The sequence below is a fragment of the Bubalus bubalis genome, chromosome 11 (assembly GCF_019923935.1).
Source record: "Bubalus bubalis isolate 160015118507 breed Murrah chromosome 11, NDDB_SH_1, whole genome shotgun sequence".
In the NCBI taxonomy this organism is placed as follows: Eukaryota; Metazoa; Chordata; class Mammalia; order Artiodactyla; family Bovidae; genus Bubalus; species Bubalus bubalis.
The window spans coordinates 73,737,072-73,755,612 of record NC_059167.1 but is presented as its reverse complement, the minus strand read 5'-3'; the positions used below and the strand labels follow the sequence as shown (position 1 = coordinate 73,755,612).

Here is an 18,541-nt window from a genome sequence, read left to right as displayed (position 1 = left end):
ATGTATTTGCCATGAAGTGATGGGACCAGATGCCATGGTCTTAGTTTTTTGAATGCTGAGCTTTAAGTCAGCTTTTTCACTCTCTCCTTTCACCCTGATCAAGAGGCTCTTTACTTCCTCTTTGCTTTCTGCCATTAGCATGTTATCATCTGCATATCTGAGATTGTTGCTGTTTCTCCCAGCAGTCTTGGTGGCAGCCTTTGAATCATTCAGCCCACATTTCACATGATGTATTCTGCATAGACGTTAAATAAACAGGGTTAAATATACAGCCTTGACGTACTCCTTTCCCAATTAACGTGTATCTGTTAATCCCCAATTCCTAATTTATCCCTCTCCACTGTTTCTCCTTTGGTAATCATAAGTTAGTTTTCTATGTCTGTGAGTCTGTTTTAGTTTTGTGAGTTCATCAGTATCATTTTTTAAGATTCCACATATAAGTGATATCATATGATATTTGTCTTTCTCTGATTTCTTTCACGTGGTCTGATAATCTCTGTGTCCATCCATGTTGCTGCAAATAGCATCATTTCATTCTTTTTTTATGGCTGTGTAATATTCTGTTGTATATATGTACCATATCTTCTTAGACCAATCATCTGCTTACAGGCAGTTGGGTTGTTTCTGTGTCTTGGCAGTTGTGAATAGTGCTGCAATGAATGATGATGTGCATGTATGTTTTTGAGTTAGACTTTTTGTCTTTTCTTGATGTATGCCCAGAGATGGGATTATGGGGTTGTATAATAACTCTATTTTTAGTTTTTTAAGGAATCTCCATACTGTTATTCATAGTGGCGGCACGTTTTACATTCCCACTAACAGGATAGGAGGGTCCCCTTTCTCCATACCCTCTTTAGCATTCATTATTTGTAGATGTTTTGATGATGTTCATTCTTACTGGTATGTTTTGATCTTTGATTTCATTGTAGTTTTTATCTTGTCACATGCCTGTTAACCATCTCTGTTTTCTTTGGAGAAATGTCTATTCAGGTGTTCTCCCATTTTTTGATGGGATTGCTTATTTTTTGACGTGGAGCTGTATGACATGTTTGTATATTTTGGAAATTAATTGGCAGTTGCATTGCTTGCAGATATTTTTCTCCCATTCCATAGGTTGTCTTTTCATTTTATGTATGGTTTCCTTTGCTATACGAAAGCTTTTAAGTTTAATTAAGTCTCATTTGTTTATTTCCATTACTCTAGGAGATAGTTCCAAAAATATATTGCTGCCATTTGTGTTTTGCCTATGTTTTTCTCCAGGAATTTTATAGTATCCAGTCTTACATTTAGAATGTTCATCCATTTTGATTTTTATTTTTGTGTACAATGTTAGGGAATGTTCTAATTTTATCCTTTTATATGTAACTGTCCAGTTTTCTCAGCTCCACTAATCTCCACTATTCTCTATTGTATATGCTTGCCTCCTTTGTCTTAGACTAATTACAATAAGTGTGTGAGTTTATTTCTGGGTTTTCTGTGCTGTTATATTGATCTGTGTGTCAGTTTTTGTGCCAGTGTGATATTGTTTTGATTATCATAACTTTGTACTATTTAGTTTGAAGCCAGGGAAAGTGATTCCTCCAGTTCTGTTCTTCTTTCTTAAGGTTGTTTTGGCTATTCAGTATTCTTAATTTTGATAAGGACCAGAAATAAGTCAGTTGCTACAAAGTTCAAAGTCATTTTTAAAACTAGTTGTGGAATGGTTACAACCCTGATAAGGTATATAGAACAAAGAATAGAAGGAGTACGGCAAAATGCGAACAGTGGTGTCTCAGAGGAGTGGATTTGCCTGTTTTCTAAATTATAATTCTTAAATATGAGCATGCTTATATTGCTTTTACAATTTAGAAATCTGTTCTAAATTATCCTTTCTAAGAGGTGGGATACCAGACACTCATAAGTCACACAAGTGACTACTCTGTCACTTGTTCTCCGAGAGAATATTTCCATTTTTCAGTGATAACAACTAATAATGAATCTGTTTTACATCTGCCAAGCCCTATAGAAATGAACTAAACATTACACGCAGAGTAGATAACTATAATCCATAGTATAGCTATGAGGTAGATCATTATTCATAGTTTATTAACGAGGATACTGAAGCTTAGAAAAATTATGTCCTTTTCTTGGGCTTTGCATAGCTAATAAAGAGAGAAGCTAGTATTTGAACTTTGGTAGCTGGTTCCAAGACTACTGTTTTGCCTCATTAAATTGACAGACATGTCAGCTCACACCAGCTGACACCATGTGCTCCATCCTTTCTGAGTAAATATAGGAACATTTCTAGCAACTGAAATGAGAGCTCAGTTTGAAATGAGTGGAAAAAAACATTGGATATGGCATGATGATGAATGGATAAAATCCTGTAACGTGTTCTTACATGAAATTGTGTATAGAGGAGGTAATTCACATAATAAACATTCAGTGTTAATTTTAGTTAAAATGCAACATTTATTTAAATGATATTGCCTGAACACCTCCTACATGCCAGGACTTGTTTGAGGCATTGAAGTACATCAGTGAATCAAGGGAAAAAAGTTCAGCCTTCTAGGAGCTTGCTTCTAAGGGAAAAGGGGAGCATGTTAGTGGTGAATACAGATAGTGAAGACATAAAATAAGTAGACTGTGTATTAGATGGTGATAAACGCTATGGAAAAAAAAAGTTGGATAAGAGGCACTGGGATTGTGGTGGAAGACTTGGTTACCATTTTAAATAATATGATCTGGATAGGACTCCTTAAGACTGTGACATTTGAGCAAAGAAATAAGAAAAGAGAAAGAAGTAAGGGCCTGCAGGGGAAGGGGACCGCCAGTGCAAAGTCTCTGAGTACAGAATGGGTGTAGCATGGGCTGGGGAGCTGCAGCTGTTAGCCAGAAATGGAAATTCAAGAGAAGTGTAGTTAGAGCCTCTTAACCTGGAGTCTAGGACCTCTGAGGAGTTCAAGGCTAAAATTCAGGGGGTCTGTTAATTTGGATGGGAAAAAATTCCATCCAATTTTTTTCATAATAACATCTAACTGGAATTTAATGTTTTTCATCAGGTCCCAAACCTAGATAATAGAACTGATGACCTTGTCAGCAGTGGAAGTCACAGATATTATCACATCACATGATGGTTGTTGTATACCTTTTAAAATATGGTTATTTTCATCACCACGTCGCATCAAAGTTCCGTTAGTCATTAGACCTGCCACTGGATCCTATTATTTAATGTATTAATAAAGGAGTACATGTATTAATATTATATATCGCCATTAAAATAACACTGAGTTGGTTTCCTCTGTAATCTATGGTATTTCATTTTATACTCTAAATATATTCTTTGGAGAAAGGTTATGCCTTCCTCCAGGGCATTTTCCCAACTCATAGAGGCAAGAACCCTTGCCTCTATGTCTCCTGTGTTGGCAGATGGGTTTTTTACCACTAGTGCCACCTGGGGAGCCTAAAGGGATCAGTAGGCATTGCCACTGCCAAAGAGGCCTGTGGCACAAAAGGCATGGAGGAACGTCTGATGAACAGCTTTGCGGGCCAGTGTTGAGAGTGAAATTCGGCCTTTTTGTTGAGAGTGAAGTAGGGAGCTGTGAGGGAATTTTGAACAGAGACTTGACATGATTTTCTTTGTGTCTAGAAAAGCCCACTCTGGCTGCTGTGTTTAATTAGGGACTGGGGGCACGGAAGGAGGGTGTGGGGCCCAGCAGACCCAGGTTACAGTTATCAGATTGTTATGTTATCATAACATAATATGCAATGCAGGAGACCCCAGTTCGATTCCTATGTAATATGCAATGCAGGAGACTCCAGTTTGATTCCTGGGTCAGGAAGATCCCCTAGAGAAGGGATAGGCTACCCACTCTAGTATTCGTGGGCTTCCCTTGTGGCTCAGCTGGTAAAGAATCTGCCTGCAAAGCGGGAAACCTGTGTTCTATCCCTGGGTTGGGAAGATCTCTTGGAGAAGGGAAAGGCTACCCACTCTAGTATCCTGGCCTGGAGAATTCCATGGACTGTATATTCCATGGGGTTGCAAAGAGTCGGACATGGCTGAGTAACTTTCAGTTTCACCTTCATGGTGATCCAGGCAAGAGATTGTACTTGCTTAGGGCATAGGGGCATGGACTATGGTGGTAGAAAAGGAGGCAGTAAAAAATAATCAGATTTTGAATTTGTTTTGAAGGCAGAACCATTGGCATTTCTTTCTTTTTTTTCTTTATATATATATATTTTTTTTAATTTTTTGACTTGACAATATTGTATTGGTTTTGCCATATATCAACATGAATCCACCACAGGTATTCACGTGTTCCTCATCCTGAACCCTCCTCCCTCCTCCCTCCCTGTACCATCCCTCTGGGTCATCCCAGTACACCAGCCCCAAGCATCCAGTATCGTGCATCGAACCTGGACTGGTGACTCGTTTCATATATGATATTATACATGTTTCAGTGCCATTCTCCCAAATCATCCCACCCTCTCCCGCTCCCACAGAATCCAAAAGACTGTTCTATACATCAGTGTCTCTTTTGCTGTCTTGTATACAGGGTTATTGTTACCATCTTTCTAAATTCCATATATATGCGTTAGTATACTGTATTTGGTGTTCTTCTTTCTGACTTACTTCACTCTGTATAATAGGCTCCATTTCATCCACCTCATTAGAACTGATTCAAATGTATTCTTTTTAATGGCTGAGTAATACTCCATTGTGTATATGTACCACAGCTTTCTTATCCATTCATCTGCTGATGGACATCTAGGTTGCTTCCATGTCCTGGCTATTATAAACAGTGCTGCGATGAACATTGGTATACACATGTCTCTGTCAATTCTGGTTTCTTCACTGTGTGTGCCCAGCAATGGGATTTCTGGGTCATAAGGCAGTTCTATTTCCAGTTTTTTAAGGAATCTCCACACTGTTCTCCACAGTGGCTGTATTTCTTGATTGGAGGTAGGGGAGAGCAGTCAGGGATGACCACAGAGTTTTTGACTTGAGCCATGGAAGGATGGAACTGCCACTGACAGGAGGAGAAGACTGTTGGTGGTAGGGGAAGGATGAAGCATTATTTCTGAGATGTGAAACTCCAGGGGTCAATTTGACATGCACAAGGAAGTGCTAGCAGGCATTTGGATACTATGTGAGTGTGAAGTTGGGGTGCGGAGGGCTTCTGAGCTGCAGATGTGTACTGGGGAGTCACTTGCACATCTAAAAGTTGATATATAAAACTCAGATTGGTGAGATGCTGAGTGGAGATAGAAAAGGGAAACCAGGAGGGCATGACCCTAGGGACCGCCAGTAGCAAGAGATTGAGGTGAAGAGGAAGAATCAACAAAGTAAACCGAGGATGAGTGTCCAGTGAGGTAGCCAGAAAACCAAGAGGAATTCTGGTTGGTCTGAATGCTGAGTCCAAAAGGAGTATGAAGGATTGGGGGAAGTGTGCCAAATGTTAGAGCAGAAAAAAATAAGGATCGAGAATTGACCATTGAATTTAGAAGCGTAGAGGATCCTGGTGGAGGGGGCTTGGGCAGAAGCCTCATTCTGAGTGGCTTTAAGAGAATGACAATCAGAGACAGTATGTGGGAAAATTTTTGAGAAGTTTTGCAAAAGGAACTAAATTGGGGTAGTAGCTGGTGGGGCATGTGGGGCCAAAAGAAAGGTTCCATTTTGTTCTAATTAAGATGGGAGATGTAATAGTTCTTTTGTATGCCAGAGAAAAGGTTCTAGCAGAAAGGGGAAATTTGAGGTAAGAAGAAGGCAGGCTTCCTGGAATGGTATCTTTGAGAAATTGATTTGGATAGAGATATTAGGTACTAGCAGAGGGGTTGGCTTTGATAGGCGTATGAAAAGTCATCTCTAGTAACCAATCCCAAGAGCAAAGAATATGGATATCAGTGCTGGTAGGTAGAACGATGTGGAGGTTCTTCCAGTGGCTTCAGTTTTGTCAGTGAAGTAGGAAGCAAAGTTATCAGTTTGGAATGAAAATGAAATTATTGAAAAAATTATTTTTTAATAATAGTAATAACAGCTGAAAATATGTATTATACACCCGTGCACCAAACAGTGCTATAGGTACTGTACAAATATTAACTCATCTCTTTAGCAACTTTGTAAGGTAGGAATCATCATTATCCTTATTTAAGGATGAGAAAACAGGCACAGGAGGTGAAATAACTTGACCCAGATGCTACTACTTGTAAGTGCCCAAGCTAGGATGCAAACTAGATATCCTAGGTCCAGAGTCTGCTCTCAGTATCTATAGCGAAACTGACCTTCTCAAAGATAGTACCCACTTTACTTTCTTAACCAGTGATCCTCAGTGTCCTACAAAATGAAATACTAGAATGTCACCCTCTTAGGACGAGAGAAAGTGAGGCAAATGCCCGATTCACAGAAAACAGTCAATAAATGTTCTAACGGCAGTTCATTTTTGTTGATAAAGGTGTTAACGGTTTCTGATTCTGTTGATTGCTTTTTAGACAACATTAGGTTTCATGGTTTAAAAATGGTTTCCAACTGGAGGAACAAAAATGGTATCCTATGCTTTATTAATATTTATTTGATTACCAGCAAGGTTGAGTGTTTGCTCCTACGTTTAGAGGACATGGAAACAGTGACTCTGACTTTGTATTTCTGCGACATCTGTTGCCACAGTAACTAAGGCAGTGAACTGGAGAGGGAGTGTGTGAATCCACGAGCCTGGCCGCCAGCTTGCTGCTTGAGTGAGCCAAAGGGGCTGGATGAGCTGGAAGCTGTAGAATCTGGTGGCTGATGCATCTTGGTACTTATTCAGCTGTGGCTTCTCTATTAGGAGCAGCTGGGAATGCGGCTCCCAGAGTCGCCCTCACAAAATGAAGCACATGATAACAATTGGAGGAGGAAGACTAAATATTACTAAAGATGAATGGGTATAGTAATGGCCAAGTGGGAAAAAACCTGTGGACATGTGGGGATGCGTTCATGCTGACTAGTTGGTACCATGAGGGGTGAGTTTCAGGAAACCACTAATTGGGGTGGATCCTCTGCAGGGGACTGGGCCTGAGTCAGATCTGTTATGTGGGCTGAGTCCTCCAAGGAAGTCCGTGTCTGCAGGCTGAGTCAGCAGCAGACCCTCCAGAATGCTGGCTCCTTCTGGTAGTGACTGGAAAGCTTGGGTTGGTGTCATCATGATTGATTTTTGTCCTCATCAGTGGCTACTTATAGGGCTGGACTAGTATACAGAGTATAGCCAGGCTTCCTGGGTTCAGATCCTGGCTACATTCCTTATTATCCCTGTGAACGTGGGCAAGGACTTCACCTCTGTGGCTTTCAGTTTATCTCTAAAATGGGGGTGTGCTTGTGTGCATGCTAATTGGCTTCAGTCTTGTCCGACTCTTTGTAACCCTATGGACTGTATCCTGCCAGGCTCCTCTTTCCATGGGATTCTCCAGGCAAGAGTACTGGAGTGGATTGCCATGCCCTCCTCCAGGGCATCTTCCCAACCCAGGGATCGAACTCACATCCCTTACACACCTGCATTGGCAGACAGGTTCTTTACCACTAGAGCTACCTGGGAAGCCCCAATATGGAGGAAGTAGTAATACATCTTACATAAAATAGATACAACTTTATGAAAATTGAGTTAAAATATATCATCAAATGTCTGATATACATTATCTGCATCTAAAATGACAATTTTATAATTGGCATTGTACAGTCAAGATTGACAGCATTTTTTTTTTCTTTCTTCAGTTCAGTTTAGTTCAGTCACTCAGTCGCGCCTAACTCTTTGCGACCCCATGAATTGCAGCACGCCAGACCTCCCTGTCCATCACCAACTCCTGGAGTTTACCCAAACTCATGTCCATCAAGTCGGTGATGCCATCCAGCCATCTCATCCTCTGTCGTCCCCTTCTCCTCCTGCCCCCAATCCCTCCCAGCATCAGAGTCTTTTCCAATGAGTCAACTCTTCACATGAGGGGGCTAAAGTATTGGAGTTTCAGGTTCAGCATCAGTCCTTCCAATGAACACCCAGGGCTGATCTCCTTCAGAATGGACTGGTTGGATCTCCTTGCAGTCCAAGGGACTCTCAAGAGTCTTCTCCAGCACCACACTTCAAAAGCATCAATTCTTCGGCACTCAGCTTTCTTCAAGTCCATCTCACATCCATACATGACCACTGGAAAAACCATAGCCTTCACTAGATGGACCTTTGTTGGCAAAGTAATGTCTCTGCTTTTGAGTATGCTATCTAGGTTGGTCATAACTTTCCTTCCAAGGAGTAAGCGTCTTTTAATTTCATGGCTGCAATCACCATCTGCAGTGATTTTGGAGCCCCCAAAAATAAATTCAGCCACTGTTTCCACTGTTTTCCCATTTATTCCCCATAAAGTGATGGGACCAGATGCCATGATCTTCGTTTTCTGAATGTTGAGCTTTAAGCCAGCTTTTTCACTCTCCTCTTTCACTTTCATCAAGAGGCTTTTGAGTTCCTCTTCACTTTCTGCCATAAGGGTGGTGTCATCTGCTTATCTGAGGTTATTGATATTTCTCCCGGCAATCTTGATTCAAGCTTGTGCTTCTTCCAGCCCAGTGTTTCTCATGATGTACTCTGCATAGAAATTAAATAAGCAGGGTGACAATATACAGCCTTGATGTACTCCTTTTCCTATTTGGAACCAGTCTGTTGTTCCATGTCCAGTTCTAACTGTTGCTTCCTGACCTGCATATAGGTTCCTCAAGAGGCAGGTCAGGTGGTCTGGTATTCCCATCTCTTTCAGAATTTTCCACAGTTTATTGTGATCCACACAGTCAAAGGCTTTGGCATAGTCAAGAAAGCAGAAATAGATGTTTTTCTGGAACTCTCTTGCTTTTTTGATGACCCTGTGAATCTTGAACATCTGGAAGTTCACGGTTCACGCATTGCTGAAGCCTGGCTTTGAGAATTTTGAGCATTACTTTACTAGCGTGTGAGGTGAGTGCAATTATGCGGTAGTTTGAGCATTCTTTGGCCTTGCCTTTCTTTGGGATTGGAATGAAATGGACAATAATCTGAAGACACATGTGTGTGTGTATATATAATCTAAAAAAATATATGTGTATGTGTGTGTGTGTATGTATATAAAACTGAATCACTTTTCTGTGTATCTGAAACACATGCAATATCGTAAAACAACTAAATACTTCAATTAAAAAGCTGCACATTTCTATCAGTTGAGCTGACATCCTTTGCATGCTGCTCAGATAGTACACTTCTAGAACGATAATCTGGTGGGTTACATTGGGTTTATTAGTAAAGTGGAATTGACCAGAAGATCTTGCCATTTTTATTCCCATCTGCAGTCCCTTCTATATCATCCTGCCTTTTGAACATTACTTCAGGATGCTAAAATTTCAGAGGACATACAGGAGGGCAGGGAAGAACCCAAGTCCTGTGCATTGGCTGTTTGCTCATCAGCTTGGATGGAGGAGAGCTTGGAGTTAGCAGCAGATGGAGACGCATGCTTTTTACAATCTAAATATATGTGTGACCTTCTAGCATCCCCCGACAGCAGTGTTGGAGGATAACCCTAACAGTAGCTGTAGTTCTCAGCCTTGGCTGTCTGTCCGAATCACCTGGAAAGCTGTTAGAAAATCCAGTGCCTAATGTGCATCTCATACCAACAAAATCTATCTCTGGGCTGGAATTCATGCTTCAGTGATTTTTCAGCCTCCCTGGGTGATTCTAATACGTAGCCATGGCTGAGAACCACTGAATAGAGGCTTTACAGGGAGGGATTAAATTGGTTGGCTGATGTAGAAGTTTGGCTTTCACAAGTGAGCTGGTTGTGTCTCCAGTTTGTCTTGGCTGGTGTTTGACTGTAGTGACCCTGCAGCAAGCTCATAGGTGGGCCGCTGGGCACAACTGACTTTTCACAAGTGTGTGTTTGAGGGGCCGCTGTGTTTTGCGTGTTGAATCACTGTATCTGTCTTCATACGCTCTTAACAATGGCATTCCTCTCTCTCTACAAGAAGGGAAAGAGGGTGGTGTGTGCATTTGTGTTCTCTGTGTTGCCTTCATTTCACATCATTGTTTATTGTGTTCACTTTAAAAAGTAGATAACTGACTTCCTTGTAATTTTCAGTGAAAAATCATATGAAAAGATCAGATTACTTGGGGGAAAAAACAAAACTCAAACTGCCATTATAAAACTAAAACAACAAAATCCAGGAGATTTTAAAGAAAGCCAGCTCAACTGAAATGTCTAGAATCAGTGTTTCTAGGTAGCTAAAAGATTTCTACTATAACTCCATCTGTGTGCACACACAATCGCCAGTTTTTAGAAATTCTTGACCTGTTGTGCATAGTTCTCCCTAAGAGTGTCAAGAGATCCTGAAGTAGGGTTGCCAGACAAAATATAGGATGTCCCGTTAAATATGACTGTCAGATAAACAATAATTTTTTAGTGTTAAATACCACATATTGCCTGAGACACACTAACACTAAAAAATGATCTGCTGGTTATCTGAAGTTCACTTTTAACTGAGTTATCTTGAGTTTTTATTTTACTTTTTTATAATTATATACATATGTATATATATACATATATATATATATATTTTTTTTTTAATTTATTTATTTGACTACATCAGGTCCTGCTTTTGCAATAGGAGGGATCTAGTACCCCCACCAGGAGTCAAACCTGGGCCCCGTGCATTGGAGGTTTTTCTTAGATGTCTGATAGGTTTTCTCATCTTTGGTTTTAGAATTGAGAGAGACTTGAAAATAGATATATATGTGAAAAATCAGTTCTTAAAGTCTGACGGAAGAAGCAATGCAAGTCAAGACTTTACACTTAACAGGCAATACGCACGGTGGCAGGTGTAATGTGTTGTATTTTGGAGTACTTTTCCACCATGTGGGAGAAACAAGTGTCCTGTTGCCTTTAGAAATCTGGGCAGGTAGCCTGGCCTCCTGGGTACCTGTCTGGCCTGGTTTACTAGAAAATTCCACTCTCAGTCAAGTTAAAGCTGGCTGGCTTTCACCTGCGTCTCCAGGGACTGACCTTCATCTCCCCTTCTCCTGAGGTTCCCTTTGCTGGCTTTAAAGGGCTCTGTCAGCCACAGAGTCCAGGCACACGCTGAAGAGTGACGAACTTCGCCCAGAGTTTTCCATCAGATCATCTAATGCTTGTATGTGCCCCATAAGGAATGTATTTTCACTAGGACTCTGTGTATGCTTTCTAATTTTTCTCACTGACTTTAAACCAAGTTTTATGTAGAAAAAGCATATGTGTGAGATTTGGAACACATTCGTTGTCTTTTGTGGAAGAGAGTCCTGCATAATTTCAAACTACTAGGAAAACGGAGAAGGAGAATGAGCACTTATATATTAATCATCTATACTCAAACATTTCGCCACAGTTTCTTCAGACTTGTGAAGCCAGGGCTGAGACCACTTTTATAACGCCTCTTAATCCAATTTCTCTGCTTGTCTGCCCAGCCACTTTCTGGTTTGTGTGGGGGTCACCACCGTTAAAGGAAAGTCAGTTGTGAATGGCATCCTCTGTGTATTTCTAGACAGTATATAGCATGGGTTTTCTAAACCCTGTATAAATGGTACTGCCATATATACTTTGACAATCATATCACTGTAAATAATACCAGTATTGTCTTTTCCTTTCCAGTTTTCACATCTCATTTCTTACTGCATAGTCCCAGACCTCTAGTGTACATAGGGAAACATGAGTGACTGTGGGTACTCTTAAGCTGGCTTCCTGAGGTTTTACTATGACATGTGAAAAATTGCTGAAAAATTCTTAATGTCCTGAATTTGATTTCCTTCTATTCTAAATTATTTCAGAGTCTTTTTCTTTTTAAAATGGAGGGTGACTGTTGAGCTTTATCAGGATACTTTTTTGTTTCATTCTGGATCATTTTGAGATTTTTAGATATGATGCCTTTTCTCCTTTAGTGTGTTAGTATGTTAGATATCACTGACAGGTTTTCAGATGATATATAATTCTTACATTCTTAGAAGAAACCCTGCTTAGTTACATGGCTTATTTTCATATGTTGCCTAATTAGATTTGCTAATTTTAATTTTACTTTTTAGTCTATCCTCTTATTGATTTTAGTTGTATTATAGAAAGTGAACGTGGTCTGTATAGTAATATTTAAACATTTTGGAGGGATTTTCTCTGCGATCAATTTTAGCAGATACATCATGTGTCTGAAAAGGATGCATGTTGTTTTTGTTGGGTTCTGGGATATAGATAGTAAAGTTTGTTTCTTGTGCTAGTCACTTGTGTTTTTATTTGCTTGATCTGTAGTTTCTAATAGAAGGGCTCTGCTTATCTATCATTTAATTTATTTTGTCAGTTTTTACATTATGTATTTTAAGGCTAAGATGTTAATGACATTCAAGATCATTACTATACCCAATGCCTTAGTTAAGAAATAAAACATTAGAAATACATTTGCACCCTCCTGTGCTCCTTCTACCTTCCCCTTATGTGAAATTGCTTATTAATCCCATGTACTTCTTTATACTTAGGTACAAAATCCCTAAATATGTATAATACGATTGTGTGTTTTAAAATTCTAAAAGTGACATCCAACTGTATTTTGGGGCAACTTTTTCTCTCAAAATTATAGTTGCTAAATTAATCTGTGTTGGTATGTATAGTTCCAGGTCATTCATTTTAATGTCTGTATAGTATCACTTTGGATGAATATATTGTTCAATATTTATCTGTACTGCTGTATTGGAAATGTAAGTTTCTTCCTATTTTCCACTACTGGAAATGGGGTTTCCTCAAGTGTGCTATTAAACATTTGTGTTCATGGTAAACACCCCACTTGGGTTAAATTTTACAGTAGAATATCTAGTTCTATTAATGTGTATCTTTCAGCTTAATAGATGCCAAAATGAATTTTAAAGTGATTGTAACAATTAATACTTCCATCAATAGAGTGTGGAATTCTTCTTATTTCTCACCAGTAGTTAGTATTAGCAGTCTTCTTAATATTTTCAAGTTTGTTAGGTGTGAATTGACCTTCCATTGTAGTTTTAATTTGCTTCATCCTGAGGACAGGTTAGATTGTGTGTCTTTTTATATGTTTAGTAGTCTTCCATGAATGTACGGTCCATTTTTCTATCGGTTGCTTTTCTTATTTCTTTCTACTTGTTTATTCTAGTACTTGTTTGTCCTGGATGCTCATCTTTTGTTGTTCATATTTTGCAAATGTCTTCTCCAGGAGTGTGGCTTATCACTTCTAGTGGCATCTTTTAGCGTAAGTAATTTTGGTAATTTTAATGAAACTGAATCTAAAACATGTTTTCCTTAAAGAAAAAAAAAGTCTTAAGAAATCTTTTCAAATTCCAATGTCATAAAGATATCCTAATGTTCTTCCAAAGTATTTTTTTTCTGTTTTGCTTTTCATATTTGGGTTTTTTAAGCCTCAGGGATTTATTCTTGTGTATGGTATGAAATATAAATATTTTTCTTAAATTTGGATTTAGAAATAGTCTAGGCTTCTGTCACAAATTTCAAAACAGGCTCAGTTCTCACATTTAGTTTCCATATGTGCATGCCTCTATTTACAGACTTTGTTTTCTGTACTGTTTTATGGTCTAACTTCTTATTTATGTATCAGGGTCAGAGTTTCTTAATTGTGATTCTTTCTTGTCCTTTTTGTTTCATGCTGCATTTTTAGTTATATAGTATTATCTTTTATTCACAAATTCTTTCCTTAACAGTGTCAGTTTACCCCACTCTTAAACTTTTCAATTACTATATTTTACATTTCTGTTATTTCTTGTTTGTTTTTTAATTGCTGGGTTGTGTTCGACTCTTTTTCCGACCCCATGGACTATAGCCCACCACGCTCCTCTGTCCATTGGATTTCCCAGGCAGAAGAACACTAGAGTGGGTTGTAATTTCCTTCTTCAGGGGGGTCTTCCCAACCCAGGGATCAAACCTGCATCTCCTGCATAAGCAGGCGAATTCTGTACCACTGAGCCACTGGGGAAGCCTTCTAAAGTTTGTAGTTACCTGCTGTTACTTCTTTTTGTATATTCTTGTCTTAATATTGTTTTTATTACTTTTCTCATTATTGTTTATAGTGGTTGTTATTCTTTCACCTTGGTAACAATTCTAAACACTGCTAAAATATTTTAAACATTTATGTTTAAAATTTGTATTAATGTAATTTTCTCTTCCAATTGTTGACTTTGTTGTCTGTCTTGATATTTAGGTTTTGCTTGGTTTGAAGTCTCATAGTATATGGGATGCTTTTTTTAAAAAAAGAAATTTCTCCTTCCCCTTGACACTTGTCTGTTTTACAGTTGGCTCACCTGGTCCTTACAAGACTCCCAGACCAGAACCTAGTTTAACAATGGTGTTTTGGGGTCCCCAGCCCAAGGTGTGGTTGGGACGTTGCAGCTCTAGTCACTCGGAACAGGGATGGATATACTTGAAATCTGGTCTCAATTCTTGTCTACAGCCTCCTCTTTAAGCCCCCAGGCAGCAGTTGACAGCAACTATTAATACTTCTGGATTCTCTTGACCATTTAGGAGCACCACCCCAGTCCCTTTTTCTAAGCTGCAAGCCTAGCCCTGATTTCCTGCCCCACAGAGGGCCCTGTTAGCCTAGCTTCTCTGCAGTCGCCAAACTCCAGGCCGTCATGCCCGTCACTGGAACTTGAGCTCAGCCAGCCCAAGCTTCAGGCCCAAAGCGCCGCTGTGCTGCTCTAGTCCATTTCTGTTTCTCCAAGGTGTTACCCTGTTTTAGTAGTCAGCAGTGACTCTTAACTTTCTTGCTTTTTATTTCAGATATTGTTACACAGGTTAAGTCTGTGCTTAGTCGCTCAGTCATGTCTGATTCTTTGTGACCCCTATAGACTGCAGCCTGCTAGGCTCTGCTGCCCATGGGGATACACAGACTGGTTCCAAGTAGGGAAAGGAGTGCGTCAAGGCTGTATATTGTCACCCTGCTTATTTAACTTCTATGCAGAGTACATCATGAGAAATGCTGGACTGGATGAAGCACAAGCTGGAATCAAGATTGCCGGGAGAAATATCAATAACCTCAGATATGCAGATGACACCACCCTTATGGCAGAAAGTGAAGAGGAACTAAAAAGCCTCTTGATGAAAGTGAAAGAGGAGAGTGAAAAAGTTGGCTTAAAGCTCAACATTCAGAAAATGAAGATCATGGCATCTGGTCCCATCACTTCATGGGAAATAGATGGGGAAACAGTGGAAACAGTGGCTAACTTTATTTCTTGGGGCTCCAAAATCACTGCAGATGGTGATTGCAGCCATGAAATTAAAAGACGCTTACTCCTTGGAAGGAAAGTTATGACCAACCTAGATAGCATATTCAAAAGCAGAGACATTACTTTGCCAGCAAAGGTCCATCTAGTCAAGGCTATGGTTTTTCCAGTGGTCATGTATGGATGTGAGAGTTGGACTGTGAAGAAAGCTGAGCACCGAAGAATTGATGCTTTTGAAGTGTGGTGTTGGAGAAGACTCTTGAGAGTCCTTGGACTGCAAGGAGATCCAACCAGTCCATCCTAAAGGAGATCAGCCCTGGGTGTTCTTTGGAAGGAATGATGCTAAAGCTGAAACTCCAGTCCTTTGGCCACCTCATGTGAAGAGTTGACTCATTGGAAAAGACTCTGATGCTGGGAGGGATTGGGGGCAGGAGGAAAAGGGGACGACAGAGGATGAGATGGCTGGATGGCATCACCGACTCAATGGACGTGGGTTTGGGTGAACTCTGGGAGTATGTGATGGACAGGGAGGCCTGGCGTGCTGTAATTCATGGGGTTGCAAAGAGTCGGACACGACTGAGTGACTGAACTTGAACTTGAAAAAATGTGACCCTATGACAACTGAAGTCTATTGGGTCTCTCAACTTTTTGGAATTCTTGTTCAGTCGCTCAGTTGTATCTGACAGTTTGCAACCCCATGGACTGTAGCACACCAGGCTTTCCTAGCCTTCACCATCTCCTGGAGCTTGCTCAGACTCATGTCCATCGAGTCAGTGATGCCATCCAACCATCTTGTCCTCTGTTGTCCCCTTCTCCTCTTGCCTTCAGTCTTCCCCAGCATCAGGGTCTTTTCTAATGAGTCAGCTTTGCATCAGGTAGCCAAAGTATTGGAGTTTCAGCTTCAGCATCAGTACTTCCAGTGAATATTCAGGACTGATTTCCTTTAGGATTGACTGGTTTGAGCTCCTTGCAGTCCAAGAGACTCTCGAGAGTCTTCTCCAAACCACAATTCAAAAGCATCGGTACTTTAGTGCTCAGCCTTCTTTATGGTCCAGTTCTCACATCCATGCATGACTACTGGAAAAACCATAGCTTTGACTAGACGGACCTTTATTGGCAAAGTAATGTTTATTTGCTTTTCAATACACTGTCTAGGTTTGTCATAGCTTTTCTTCCAAGGAGCAAGCATCTTTTAATTTCATGGCTGTAGTCACCATCTGCAGTGATTTTGGAGCCCAAGAAAATTAAGTCTGTTACCATTTCCATTGTTTCCCCATCTATTTGCCATGAAGTGATGGGACCAGATGCCATGATCTTCGTTTTTTTAATGTTGAGTTTTAAGCCAGTGTTTTCACTTTCCTCTTTCACCTTCATCAAGAGGCTCTTTGGTTCTTCTTTGCTTTTGGCCGTAACGGTGGTGTCATCTGCACATCTGAGGTTGTTGATCTTTCTCCCATCAATCTTGATTCTGGCTTGTGCTTCATCCAGTCCAGCATTTCCTATGATGTACTCTGCATATAATTTAAATAAGCAAGGTGACAATATACAGCCTTGACATACTCCTTTCCCAATTTTGGACCAGTCCATTGTTCTGTGTCCGATTCTAACTGTTGCTTCTTAACCTGCATACAGGTTTTTCAGGAGGCAGTTCAAGTGGTCTGGCATTCCCATCTCTTGAAGAATTTTCCAGTTTGTTGTGATGCACACAGTCACAGACTTTAGCATAGTCAATGAAGCAGAAGTAGATGTTTTTCTGGAATTCTCTTGCTTTTTCGATGATCCAGCGGATGTTGGCAATTTTTGGTCTCTGGTTCCTCTGCTTTTCCTAAATCCAGCTTGAACATCTGGAAGTTCTCGGTTCACATACTGTTGAATCCTTGCTTGGAGACTTTTGATCATTCTTACTTGTTCTAATTTTTCTTATATAGGTACCCTATCCATATTAGTCCATCTTTTATGGCAAAGAAAAATGTTCATTTCACAGTTTTAACCCACCCTCATCGCCCCCATCCTCTGCTGCTGCTAAGTCGCTTCAGTCGTGTCCGACTCTGTGCGACCCCAGAGACGACAGCCCACCAGGTTCCCCCATCCCTGGGATTCTCAGGCAAGAACACGGGAGTGGGTTGCCATTTCTTTCTCCGGCCCCCATCCCCTAACCCCCACCAAATCTTTAAGGCTTTATTTGTTAGCAGGTTTCCAGTTTCCATATGAAATATGACCGCCACCTAGTGGCTCGCGTTGGGTACTTTCAGTTGAATCCTAAGTTTTAGACTGACAAGTTGGGAGCCTCTGAATTTTGTTTATGTGTGTGTGTCTTTTAAAACTACAAAGATAGGAAGGGGGAAATAAGGTTTGAGGAGCTTGTGTTCCTGGAGTTCAAAAGAGCTTGATAGCTCCATTTTAATAGTACAGAAAATAAGGGTAAGAGAAAAGGGCAAAGTGAAAAGGCAAATTTCCCAAACATTGGCAACTGGAATTTGAACTGACTGTTTTCCCCATGGTAAGATGCCTATGGTGCCTGGTACTGAATACCTACCTTGGGAACCCAGGTACTTATCAAAGAAACATAACCATAAATTCACTGACCTTTGTACCTATTTTACATTATCACCCAAAGACATAGAGACTCAAGTTGTCTGAGCTCATTTTTTGTGTGTGAAAGAATAGAAATGTGTGTGTTCCTCCCCTCCATTTATCTTTCCAACCTGAGCCCTCTTCTGTCTATGTTGGTTGGTAAGATTACATTCCAGTTACTTAAAGCTTTGAAAGTGGTATGAGCCTCTAAACAGTAAACTTGCCTGGAAACGTGTTCATCAGCTGTTGCTGCAATAATGCGGTGTAACAGACCTTGCTGACATCCAGTTTTCAATAATAAACATTTATTTGCATAGGTATCAAGGTCAAATGTGGTTCCCGTAAGCTAGTCTGGGCTCTCTTAGGCTGTGCATAGGCTGGGCTTGGCTGGGGACTCTGGCAAGGGTTTAGGTCTGCACCAGCTCTCGCTCTCTGCAACCCAGGCCGAGTCAGAAGTGGCTGTGTAGGGTGCGTCTTTCTCTTGTGAAATAGCAGGAGTGCCGGAAGCAAGCCAAACTGTGTGCAAGCAAATGCAAATACTCTTTACATCCTGTCAGTTCCTGTTCTGCTCACCAGAGCCTAGAGCCCTAGAAGTATTCTGCATCCCAAGCAGAAAGGGGAGGTGGAAGTGGATGAATATTTGCTGAATGGTACTCCAGTTTTCCACACCTACGTTTAAAATAATTGAATGAAATCAGATGAAGTCATTTAAGAAAATAAAGTCTTAATAGATGAATACT

General features: G+C 40.3%; 1 protein-coding gene across 16 annotated transcripts in view; it reads left to right on the top strand.

Annotated features, from left to right (window-relative positions):
• FMN1 (formin 1) overlaps nt 1-18,541 on the top strand; it is a 498,278-nt gene that overhangs the window by 183,372 nt on the left and 296,365 nt on the right. Inside the window, exon 8 of one of the 16 annotated variants that reach the window (XM_044925244.2) lies at nt 3,042-3,843. The exons of the other annotated variants lie outside the window; for them this stretch is intronic. Coding sequence (XP_044781179.2) covers nt 3,042-3,058 — 17 coding nt within the window. The 3' untranslated portion in view covers nt 3,059-3,843. Of the gene's footprint in view, nt 1-3,041; nt 3,844-18,541 lie in introns of those variants that run through there. 16 annotated transcript variants of the gene reach the window in all.